The sequence below is a fragment of the Hemiscyllium ocellatum genome, chromosome 17 (assembly GCF_020745735.1).
Source record: "Hemiscyllium ocellatum isolate sHemOce1 chromosome 17, sHemOce1.pat.X.cur, whole genome shotgun sequence".
Lineage (NCBI taxonomy): Eukaryota > Metazoa > Chordata > Chondrichthyes > Orectolobiformes > Hemiscylliidae > Hemiscyllium > Hemiscyllium ocellatum.
This window is the reverse complement of record NC_083417.1, coordinates 18324003-18336661: the sequence shown is the minus strand read 5'-3', so window position 1 is coordinate 18336661 and position 12659 is coordinate 18324003. Positions and strand designations below refer to the sequence as shown.

General features: G+C 40.3%; 1 protein-coding gene across 3 annotated transcripts in view; it reads left to right on the top strand.

Moving 5' to 3' along the window:
* The window catches only part of mthfsd (methenyltetrahydrofolate synthetase domain containing), a 66667-nt gene that overhangs the window by 9283 nt on the left and 44725 nt on the right, over positions 1 to 12659 (top strand). The window contains exon 3 of one of the 3 annotated variants that reach the window (XM_060837598.1): positions 5722 to 5835. The exons of 1 other annotated variant lie outside the window; for it this stretch is intronic. In XM_060837598.1, coding sequence (XP_060693581.1) covers positions 5722 to 5835 — 114 coding nt within the window. Of the gene's footprint in view, positions 1 to 5721; positions 5836 to 5865; positions 5980 to 12659 lie in introns of all 3 variants that reach the window. One more of the 3 variants, XM_060837597.1, reaches the window with a different exon arrangement.

The window sequence follows — 12659 nt, the reverse complement described above, 5'->3', positions numbered from 1 at the left end:
GTTGTAGACCAGTGGAGGCATGGGCGGAAAAATAGCAGATGAGTTTAATCCAGATAAATGTGAAGTGATGCATTTTGGAAGGTCAAGTACTAATGGAAATTATACAGTGAATGGCACAACCCTTAGGAGTATCAATAAGCAGAGAGATCTGTGTGTGCAGGTCCTATGGCATACTTGCCTTCATTGGAAGGGGCATTGAGTATAACGATAGACAAGTTAATCTGCAGCTTTACAGAACTTTATTTAGGCCACGGTTGGTATATTGTGTACTGTTTTGGTCAGCATACTACAAGAAGGATGTGGATGTTTGGAGAGGGTACAGAAAAGGTTTACCAGGATGTTGCTTGGTATGGGGGATTTCAGCTATGAAGAAGGGTTGGATAGACTAGATTTGTTTTCAGCGGAATGCAAGAGGTTGAGGGATGACCTGATAGAAATTTAGAAAATTCTGATTGGCATTGATAGAGTGGAAAGTATGAGGCTTTTCCCAGGGCGGAGGGGTGAATTATTAGGGGACACAGGTTCAGGGTGGGGGAGGGGATGGAGTTCAAATAGATGTGCAAAGCAAGTTTTTCACACAAAGGGTGATGGGTGCTTAGAAAACGCTGCAAGAGGAGGTAGTAGAAGCATTCATAATAGCAGCTTTCAAACAACAACTGGACAATCCTGGAAGTGAAGACAGTTTTAGTATAGAAGGTCAAAATGTGTCAGCACAGTCTTGGTGTGCAGAAGGGCCTGTTCCTATGCTGTATTGTTCTTTGTTTTAAATTCCATCTGCCGCTCCTCAGACTAATGACCCAATTGATCAAGATTGCTTTCCAATCTTAGATTTTGATGTCATCTGCATACTTACTAACAATGCCTCTTAAATTCTCATCCAAATTGTTTACATAAATGACAAATGATCGTGGATCCAGTGCCAACCACTGTGGTACATGGCTAGTCATGGGCCTCCAGTCTGAGAAACAAACCCTCACCACCACCCTCCGTCAAGCCAGTTTGGTAGAAGAAATGTAAAGTGGAGATATCTGAAGAGATTCACTTTGGTCTGTTGTTGTGTCACCATAGTCTTACCAGACCATAGGGGCTGCTCTCTCATGAGAAAAAGAGAAGCGACTGGTGGTGATTTAACCACCAGACCTCAAGCGAGCGAAGAGTTTGAGAAGGAGAGTCCTTCATGTTAACCACAAACCGGTGATGGGAATTGAACCAACGCTGTTGGCATCACACTGCTCTGCAAACCAACAATCCAGCCAACTGAGTTGGTCAGTAAGTCTATACAATTGCAATAAAATAAAGGGTACAATTCAAACAAGATGTTGGAGCAAATGGACTTTGGTGTATATGTGCATCAATCGTTGAAGGTAGCAGGACAAGTTGAGAGGGCAGTCCGTGAAGCATTTAGCATCCTGGACTTCATCAATAGGGAACTATGTTAAACCTGTATAAAACACTGGACTAGTCTCATCTGAAGCACTGCATCCAGCTATGGGCACCTCATTTTAGGAATGATATGTAGACATTGGAGAGGATGCAGTAAAATATCCATGATGATGGTTCCAAAGATGATAACTTCAGTAGTGTCAAATCAAAGGCTTCTATGCAAAATAAGCACACGTGGAGTAGGAGGCAGCAGATTAGCATGGATAAAGTATTGGTTGGCTAATAGGAAGTGAGCATAAATTTCTTTTTGGGATGTGACCTATGTTGTGCCTCAGGAATCACTCGTGAAACCCTAGTTATTTACAACTAATGTAAATGACTGATGAAGGGACTGAATATAATTTACTGATCATAACAAGTTAGGTAGGAAAGTAAGTTGTGAAGAGAACAAAAGGAGTCAGCAACTGGAGAAGGGCAATAAATGTTGGCCTTACCAGTGAAGCACACATCCCATGAGTCAATTTAAAAATGTGGGAAATAATGAACTTGGTCACTTTGATAGTCACGTTAGAAAAGCAGCATATTATTTCAATGGAGAGAGATTGCAGAAATCTGAGGGACCTGGGTGTCCTGGTACATGAATCACAAAGAGCTTAGTGTACAAGTAGAGCAAGGGATTAGTAAGAGAAGTAAAATATTGATTATAGGCACGTTTTGCTGCAGTTGTACAAAACATTGGGCAACATCACATCCGGGAGACTGTGTACCATTTTGATCTCCTGATTTAAGAATGTAAATGTGTTAGTAGCCATGTAGAGAAGGTTCACATCGCTGATACCTGGAATAAGGAAAGGTGAGACTGGTTGGGTCTGTGTCTTTGGGGAGTTAGAAGTATGAGAGACAAGCATATTGATACAGATTCAATGTGGACTTGACAAGTGGCTTTAAGGGCTTCTCCCCATGTGGGAGAGATTAGAGTAATGGGATACAGCTTAAAAATAAGGAGTGTCCCTCTTCTCTAGAGAGTGGTGGAGGTGGGGGTCATTGAATATTTTTCAGGTTGATTCCTTCTTGACCAAATAGAGTCAAAAGTTATTGAGGATAGCTGGGAATGTGGATTTGAGAATGCAATCAGATTCGCAATGATTTTATTGAGCAGGCTCGAGGGCCAAATAGCCTACTGTTGCTGCTAATTTGCATGTTCAAGGTGAGATCGCAATATTGTTCGTAAGGATAGAGTGGATCCTGTTGAAAATTTTACAATTTTAAAAGCTGGTATCATAAAGACCGAATTGACAGTGAAGTTATTAGATAATTATAAATGTTCAGCTGGTTCACTAATGTCTTTTAGGGAAGGTAAGCTGCTGTCATTAGCTGGTCTGACCTATCTGTCACTTAAGTTATGCACTAATGTAGTTGACTCTTAGCTGCCCTTCAAAATGGCCAAGTAAGCCACTTGATGTTATCAAGCTGCTGCAAAGAATAACAAAGCTTCGGCAGTTCAAGAAGGTGGCCCAGCTCCTCCCTCACTAGGGAAGTAGGAATGGGCAATAAATGCCATCCCTCCCAGTGACACCCACATGCTGAGAATTAATTTCAAAGAAAATTTGTTCATGCTGTAGCTGTCAGAGCCTGACAAAAAAGACATTGCAAAAGCTGAAGTAAGGGACCGAAGAAAATGCTGACACTTTTTCCTCACCAAAAGTTTAAAGAAAGTGCAGTCTGTATTTATTACATGGACAAGGCAGCAGTCTATCTTGTTTGAAATGCTGGAAAGGAGATTCCATGATGTGAGCAAATTTATGTAAACGCTTAAACATGAGTATTGAAGAAATTAAACTGTAGTCTACGTTTCCCGAAATTCAATCATCTTCATCAAAATTTTGTTTCTTCAGTCTCCTACAGTGGTTTTTGTTAATGTCGGTGAGACATTAGGACTAATGCAGCAAGCACCATTACAGACTCAGTGATGCGCAGATGAGGGAAGCGTGATTGTGAATCTACTCAGACAAAGTAGCCGTGTCAAACTCGACAGAAGTTAGCTTCGTATTATTTCCTCAAAAGAGGCCATGCCAAAGTTTACGCATGTGAATTTGAACTGCACCTCAATTGGTGGCAATAAACTCTTCTAGTAAGTGTGGGAAAAACTTAACTAGGTGAGTCAATGTTTTCCACCCATCTTCTCAATATTAGCAGCCTACTTTAGAACATTTTAGAGCCATTGAAAAGCAATTGAAATTAAATAATAATTAGTGGATAATCACAATAGATACTTTTATTGTTGGGCTACATTTATAGAACCTCAATCATGATTACAATATTACATAAGATTAGAACAGAATTGTAAGGAATTCACATTCACAGTATTAAGAATATTATATCAACATTTTGCCATAAGTTCAACACAAACATAGCTACTTGCATCATTGTTTTCATAACAAGGATTTAGGTTATCACTGAAGCTTGTTCTTCTTTACACAATCAGTTTGATACCAACCTGTGGGTGAAAGCAAAACAAGAAGTTAAGCTAACACCGCCTAACTAACCACAATTAAATCTGAGGGGGAAACATTTAAATATATCCCTCGCAGCTGGTTATAGAATGTGGGAGAGTGCTGACAGACCTGCTGATCCCCTTGGCCTTTGTAGTCTGTCTTATGCCCATACAGAGCCAGGCTCTGTACATGTTGGCAGCCTCTTATTCTAGCCACACTGTTACCTTTGTTTTCATTTAATCAATTTTGGACTTGCGAGGGTGTCAGTGCTTACGACTAGAACGTTTTTTGTTCCCAGTGTGGTCATTTAGCACTGGGTCAGGGTCATTTGTCCTGCACAAAAGCAGCAAGAGAAAGAGGGAGGGAGACTCTTGCACAAGCTGACTGAGCAATCACTAAACTCCAGCAACTGTTTCACTTTCTTATGTATTTGTGCATTCCAGCATGTAGTAACATGTAGTCTATGAGAAAATTTAGATCAGTTTTGTTGTTTTTGTTATGAGTTATGCTTGCCCTCGTGATTTTAGTGTAACAAAAATGAAATCTTTGCTATCTCATTTATCAAATGCCAGTGTCAAAAACTCCCATACACTCGGCCCAAAAAGCCAGATCTGCTTTGCTCGGACTATGTGCTTCACAGCTGATACTTGTGCAACACCAGGGTGGTGGTTTTTTTGTTCCTAAACCAGCTATTGATTTGTCCTTTTGATTGGAGACACTGCTTTGTGCTGAAGAGAACCATTTCCTTGAGCTTTCCATCAAGTCTAAATTGATATAATCTAAGTGGGTTCTTTCTGTGATGCCCTCCTTTCCAAAGGTTAGGCCACAGACATCCCGTTAACTTGGCCCATGGTAATGGGAAAAGTACAAGGCTATTTTGCCATTGCCTTCTGCAGGATATTTAATCAGGAAAGTCACCCACTCTTCATGCCTGCCATCAGGAATATTGGCAGGATACATCAGCTGATAATCAACCGAATCAGAAAGTGCAGGAGAAACTCCGTAGGTCTGGCAGCATCTGTGGAACAAGAAACAGAGTCAATGTTTTAAATCCAGTGACCCTTCATCAGAACTGTTCATTGGATTCGAAATGTTAACTCTGTTTTCTGTCTCCACAGATGCTGCCAGATCTGCAGAGTTTCTCCAGCATTTTCTGTTTTTGTTTTAGATCTCCAGCATCTTCAGTTCGCTGTTTCATTTCTGACAGTTAAGCAGTTTGGTCTCATTATAAATGCACATACCTGGTCAACAAGAGCTGGATTGGGTCTTGAACCAGGGGTTTCTGACCAAGGGGTAGAAATGCAACATCTGCACTACAAGACCCTGACCAGTGTGACCTTTACAGTCAACACAGTGGAGGCATTCCGCTCATCTGACTGGACTGGGGTAAACTGGTCTTGGACATAATAAATTTGAGTGTTACTAGCACTAATTGCAACATCCAGTCATCTCCTGTTTTTTTTGTATGAAGGGAACATGTTCTTTTTACATTTTTCTTCAGATCCCTCAATGCAGTTTTCAAGTGTGCACAAAATGCTTTCTCAACTACTTTTGTTCTAAAAGTATTACTGACTGCAAGTTTTTTTAAAAAAATGAAGTGTGTGGGTGCTCCAGTTTTATTACTCTATTCTCAGTGTTCAAAATACCGCAGTGAAACCTAACCCCTTGTGTAATCTAGAGTTTTTAGGATGTGCTTGGAAAGGAGATTTATGTGGGTAAAAAGGTTAATGCAATGCAAGGGAGGGCGAAGAGTTTAAAATGTGGGGGAAATAAAGATATAATAAACCGTGCATGTTTCCGGTGGTTGTTTTTAATTGTAATTCGTCACATCTTCTGGAAACAGGGAGCTGCCCAAGCTGCAAAAAATTTGCCAAATTTGCAAGAGTTCAAAAATGCAAGGATCATCAAAGTAAATCCCGACAAACCCCAGGAAAATGTCCGTTTGCTCACACTGGAAGTAAGTCTTTGCTTCTTATTGTCATTGCAGGGTGCATATGATGCCTGTAATAGAATCAAAAACTTAGATAGTTTTATGAAGACCAGAGAGGTGAAGGTGGATCCTGACAAACCACTAGAAGGAGTCCGTTTAGCTACGCTCCAGGTAATAAGTCATTTGAAGCCAAGCACTTAAACACAGCAGTTTTAAATTAAACCTCCTGAATCAAGAAGCTTTGTTTAGTTCAGGCAGCCAGACAATTATTTATAAAGATTTTCATTTGTAATTGCTACCACGTGCATATTTTCACTGTGAATATCCATGGATGCTAAGCGGTTTCAATAAAATCATAATAGCAATAGTTGTGAATACCACTCTTCAATGCTATCTTCTTCTCCTACTGTTTCTGCAATGAGGTGAATTCTGAAAGACTTTCTATTTTTTTAACCAATTTTTTCTAGGTTTAGAAGTGGCTTTTAGTGGAACTGAAAAATCATTGCAAGTTGTTCTTTTGTCAAATAAATATAGTATCATGAAAATGAAATGTGATGAACTGTGGATGAGTGTTTAAAAAGGGTTTATCATTATTGATGATAAAGTTATTTTGCAAATTTAAGAATTTTTCATTGTTAATGAAATGTTAAACATTAAGCACACATGGAGATTGATGATCATTATTTTATTAAGAAAGAATAACATTTGAGGGTGCATTTCCACTTCTGGCCCAGAACATATCTTCAAGTTGACTTGATGGATTGACCATCTGTTTGTTTTGTATTGATTCGCAAAGCCCTCCTGTTGACTTGAAATCTTTGCTGGGGCAGTTGCCCTCAGTGATTACCTGTCATTTGGAGGCAGAGAGTCATTATTCCCTGTGATGGCTTATTTGATCCAGATCCTGAGCAACAATCAACATCCTTTCGAGGTATGATATTGAGCTGATTCATGAGATTGCATTGTGTACTCAGTCCACAACAACAGTGACAGCAAGTAATTGTCAGCTGAACCAAATACAACAGGTATAGAAGAGGGACCAGGAAAATCAGTGTGTCAAAGGCTAGCTATACGAAAAGGTCAACTGAAAGGTTGATCGTAAGCATACTTTAAGAATTCATAGCATTTTACGACTCGGGATGATTTATGGATGTGAGACAACTGAATGGTCATTCCAGCTTCTCTTCATAAAGACGTTCTGGAGAAATTGCACCGAGCCAAATTTTGGTCAGTGCTATAGTGGCCAGCGATGTCCAAGGATGTTGAAGACCCCAAGGAGGACTGTGAAACCTGTGTTATTCATAGACTCAAGCAACATGTATTAATCTTTCCTGCATTTCCCCATGGGAGGTTAGAAGCTTAATAGTAGCTACCAAGATAACAGGTATTTCTCCTTTTTCTATTTAGTGCAAAATCCATGAAATCAGAGACCCCTTTCATAGGGATAACAAAGTGCAAAATGTTTTCAATATCATTTGCTCCATCCTGGGGGAATCCGCTAGAGCAAAAGTTAAGTGTTAACCATCACCTTGATAGGTTTTGCAATACTGGCTTTGCCCTGCTCTGAGACTGTAGGATCACCTGTACGATGTGGCGTAGTCACATGAAATACAGCTCCCGAATGCATTTTTCCTGGTTTAGCTACAGTTGAAAGAAGTGCTGTCTGAAAACCCTGGGTGGGTAAGGCTTCCCACTTATAGCCTTCCTCCTCCTCCTGCTATAAGTGACTTCTGTACTCTGTTTTTTCTCTCTCTGATATCTCCAGCACAAGGGGGGATCCTTGCACAAAGGGGATTGTGACAAATAGTTTCCTTGACTGAAAGCAAGTAATGTATTTAGGGATCTTTCAGAAGTTCGGAGCTCCTTCACATCATCCAGCGCCACTGACAGCTAATATGATTAACTTTGCACAGATTTTTCAGGATTTTCAGAAATTGTGGAACAGCAACTAAGTAGTCACAAGCAACTCAGCTTCGGGTTGCGCGGCACAATTCCTTAAAATAGTGCTGACAGCAGTGGTCCTTCATGCATCTGGCCCATGTTCAGCTCTGCACATTTAAAAGTGTCTCCTAACTAGAGGGGTGAGACAGATAATGACTAATGCAGCATCAACTTGGTGTTACAGGACAACTGACATCATGATCTGTACACACTTTATTTGGAACACCCACTCTGCCATTCTGAAAAAAAATGTTAGCTCTGTGCTGAAGTTCTTCCCTACCAGCTTCTCATAGTGCAGAAAGCACGGTGGAGACAAATTTTGTGACCACTACTAACTAAAAGTCATTTATTGTATATAACACATTTGAGGTCTTTTTGTGATGTGTTGTCGATTGCAAGTTCCTCTTCCTTTGAAATCCATCCAGCTGGCTCATTTCCAAGCGAATAACATTTTATTTTCATGTTCAGGCATTTTAATAAAATATCAGGTGAAGCTTTTCCTCTCTAAAGTATATTAAAAGCTTAATTGATGTGAAAAGGTAGCAACTGGCTACTCTGTGCCTTCACAGTTGAAGAAGGACACATTGAAAGTCTTACAACTTGGGAGGTCATATGCTGTAATTAATTGCAGTCAACAATTTGACTGCTGCCAGACTGGATACTTGGTTATTTGACCCCATAATAAAATGGGCTAAGGCAGGGGAAGTGTTTCAACGTGAACTTAAGGAGAACCCAAGCTAGCTGCTTTCAGCCCTGTTTTACTCCTCCACGTTGCTTGAGGAGTATTTTTACTTTGTCCTTGGGCACTCATCCAGGCTGTCCCAGTGCCAAGGTCTCTCTGGAGTAAACGTATGGGTATAATGCAGGGGACCACTTCTCAGTCCACCAGTTGTAATAGGATGGCTGACTGTAGGTTGTCTGATACATGTCACACATACAGTATGTCGTATAGATTTATAGGCTTGGATGATTTTTCTGGGGAGGAGTTCCATTAGTATAAACTGAACATACTTAGTTAATCTTCCAAAGAATGTTGCGCTGTGCCTTTAATATATCAAAACTCATACCTTTAGATGCTTAGACAAATATGATGTCGAATATGTTTAATTATTAAATCTAAGAGGAGTAACCCATGTGAACCAAATAAGTGGAAGCAGTTCAGATTCACAATTTATTGTGCTCAACTATAATGGGGAGTTTGTTAATATGCAGTCCATATCTTGCAGGTCACTTCAATAAATATGGTGTTGGTATTACAGAAATTAATTAGAGCTTTTAAAGCTGCTAAGTAATCTTAAAGGTGAGTTACAAGTTGAGCAGCAAAATCTGTCCTCTTAGCTATGGTATTGATAGGATATTGAATATTATTCTGGGGAACACAACACACTCTGAATACAAAATGTTTTATTTTTGTGTATTGTGGATAGTAAAGTGCACAGAATGATGATGATCTGGAAATAATTTTGTACTAAAATTACTAATCAGACTTGTGACATCTCCACCACTTATATAGTAGACCACTGATATCACAACTCTGGTGTTAATTGCCAGTTTACTGTGGATCAGTTTGATCTTGTTGATACTTTTTTTCTGTATGGTTTGGAAGGAAGAATTGTACAGGTGAGCCAAAAATTCACCACTTTTGATATTCTCTTTTACTAATTGCAAACACCTATTATGTTGTAAAGACTACTGGGCAAGAAATACAGCAAACTCAGTCGATATATATTAATAAAAGAAAGACTTGCATTAATATAGTGCATTTTTAAAATGGTTTTAGGGTGTCCTAAAGCATTTTTTACAGCCAGTAACTTTTATTTTTAACATTTTTATTTTTAATCGCAGTGTAATATACAAAATGCAGCATCCACTTTCTGCACAGTGAGCTCTCACATATAGTAATTTGTTAAGAGCCAAATTTTAGGGATGATGATTGAGCGCAAGAACTGGGGAGATCTTCTGCTCTGTATGTTAAAGTAGTGCCACGGGATTGTTTACATCCAACTGATGGACAAGACAGATGGTTGACTTCATGTCTCATCTAAAATACAGCATCACAAACTGTGCAGCGCCCCCTTAGTTCTGCACTGTAGTATTAGCCTAGCTTTTTGTGCTCAAGTTGTTGGAGTGGAACTTGAACCCGCAACCTCCTTGCACAGAGCAGAGACTGCTGCCAACTGAATCGCAGCTGACACTGCACAATGGTGAGTTGCTTTCATCCCACATTGTCCTTTCCGAAGGGCATACTGATCCCAGTTGCTACTTCCTCATGGTTGCTTACCATTTGGTTCCACTTGTCAGAGTTGGCTACGCTAAAAGACCTGAGTTCATGATCACAGATTTGCTTCGGCGTAATGTAGTAACCACCTCATCTCTTGAACTATCCATAGCACTCTGAAAATCTGTAAAATGCTAATAGAGCCAAAGTGGCCATGTTTCCACTGATGGGTAGTGCCGAACCAGAGGACACAGCTTAAAAATACAGGGTAGACCCATTTAGAACAGAGATGAGAAGAAACTTCTTCACCCAGAGAGTGGTGGCTGTGTGGAATCCTCTGCCCCAGAGGGCAGTGGAAGCCCAGTCTCTGGATTCATTTAAGAAAGAGTTGGATAGAGCTCTCAAGGATAGTGGAATCAAGGGTTATGGAGATAAGGCAGGAACAGGATACTGATTAAGGATGATCAGCCATGATCATATTGAATGGTGGTGCAGGCTCAAAGGGCAGAATGGCCTACTCCTGCACCTATTGTCTATTGGCCATGAAAACAAAAACAACGATTCTAGAATAGCAAAATGCATTCATAGAGTCATTGTGTTGTACAGCACGGAAACAGACCCTTCAGCCCAATTCGTCCATGCTGACTAGATATCCTAAGTTAATCTGGTCGTATTTGCCATCAGTTGGCACATATCCCTTTCAACATTTACTATTTATGTACCCATTCAGATGCCTTTTAAATGTTGCAATTATACCAGCATCCACCACTTTCTCTCGCAGTTAATTCCATACACACACCACGCTCTGCCTGAAGATGTTCCCCTTGGGTCCCTTTAAGTCTTTCCCCTCTCACCTTAAACCCATGATCTCTAGTTTTGGACTTTCCTACCTTGGATAAAAGAATTTGGCTGTTCACCCTATCCATGCCCCTCATGATTTTACAAACATTTATAATGTCACCCCTCCGACACTCCAGGGGTAGCAGCCCCAGCCTATTCAGCCTCTCCTGATAGCTCAAACCCTCTAATCCTGGCAATATCCTTTAAAATCTTTTATGCAGCATTTCAAGTTTCACGACATCTTCCCTATAGCAGGGACTTGAACAGCATCAAGTAGCGAATTAGAGTAATGGGTGGCAGGATTGTTTGTGAACTCAGTCCATAATCTGCCAATTTCCAGAGCTCAGTGATATTACTACAATAGGAAATTGATGTCTACCTAATTCCATGGTTATGATAAGGGAGGTAAAGAAAGTTGCTGGCATTGCACTTGGCTATATCATAACTTTGCCATCCAACTGGAGAGCTGCATTAGTAACTGAGGTGGATGACTCCGATGCCAGACATAGCTGGCTCATTAAGAAACGTGTAGTCAGGAAAGACTAGAATAATAGAGGAGTTTTCTTGTTTCCTCTGTCCTCAAAACTAGCTGTCCCTGGTGCTGACATGGATTCTATGAAATACACCAATGCTGGCACGACAGGAATGACTTGAGTCTTTGTGCTTGTTTACGATGGAATGATATGGCACTGAAAGAATTATACAAAATGTTTTCAAGGTAATCATTTTTCTTTATTTCTCATCTCCCTTTTCCCATAAATCACAGACCCAAAAGGGCAAAGTTTGGTTTAGAAACGTATAACTGGGATCAAGTGGGGATCGTAACATACACCACGTCTAAAACAATCACCCGACACTGATTTCTTGTGGATTTGCCAGTTGGTGGGCAGATGACATACATGATGTCAAATTAAGCAGGCAGACTGTCAAAGCTGGAGATTAAATAGAAGGCTCTCCCGCTCTAATAGAACGGCACCTTATGTTTGCAGGTAACTGATATGCTCCCAGCAACTCGTAAAGTAAAAGGTAGTCAAAGTTTTCAGTCCACTCTTTAGGAACAGCCTGTGGCTGCAGCTTTAGTGAGGCAGGCAAGGAGGGAGTACTTCGAAGCCAGCCTAGAGCAATAGTTCTCTGGTCTACTGCCAAGTAGCCAGTCTGCTTCCTGACTCCTTGGAACGCCTAGAAATGAATTGAAACTTCCAGTCAGTGTCTGACAACTGGCTTCAGTAGATAGCCCTTACAACTCCAAGCACATTGGGGAAAAGAATCCTGAGCTAGCAGAGTGTATTTTCCCCAGCCTTCCTTCTCAACAGATGCCTTATGGTGGTGAAAATTCTGCCAAAAGATGAAAGTGTCAGTCTTCTAGGCAGCTGTAACATTGTCCCCTGCACTCTGTTCTGTTACCCTGATTCACTTGTACATGATGATCTGTCTGTAGAGCACATCAGAGAACATTTTTTAATGTACCTCCATGCAAGTGACAGTAAAACATCTAATCAAAAGTGGCATTATCAAAGAGGCTTATCCAGTAAATCAAAAAAGCCTGAGAATATTATAAAGTCTTTGTTACAAGTGCAATAATTTGAAATTTCTCCACTAAAGTAAAATCTGTGCATAATTTGTCTTAAACAACCTCATTTCCCGTGATGCAGTAGTCATTCCAACCATGTAGTTCAATGGTGAAAGTGCAGTGGAGAGTATTTTCATGCATCATGGTAACACAGTGTTGTTGATTTATGTTGCCTGTAGCTTGTAAGACATTCACGATTGTTGAAAATAATCTTGGTTGTGGCGTTACCAGTCAGTACCAAACTTTGAACCCTCCTGAAGCTTCCTCTCCTTCAGAGTAATC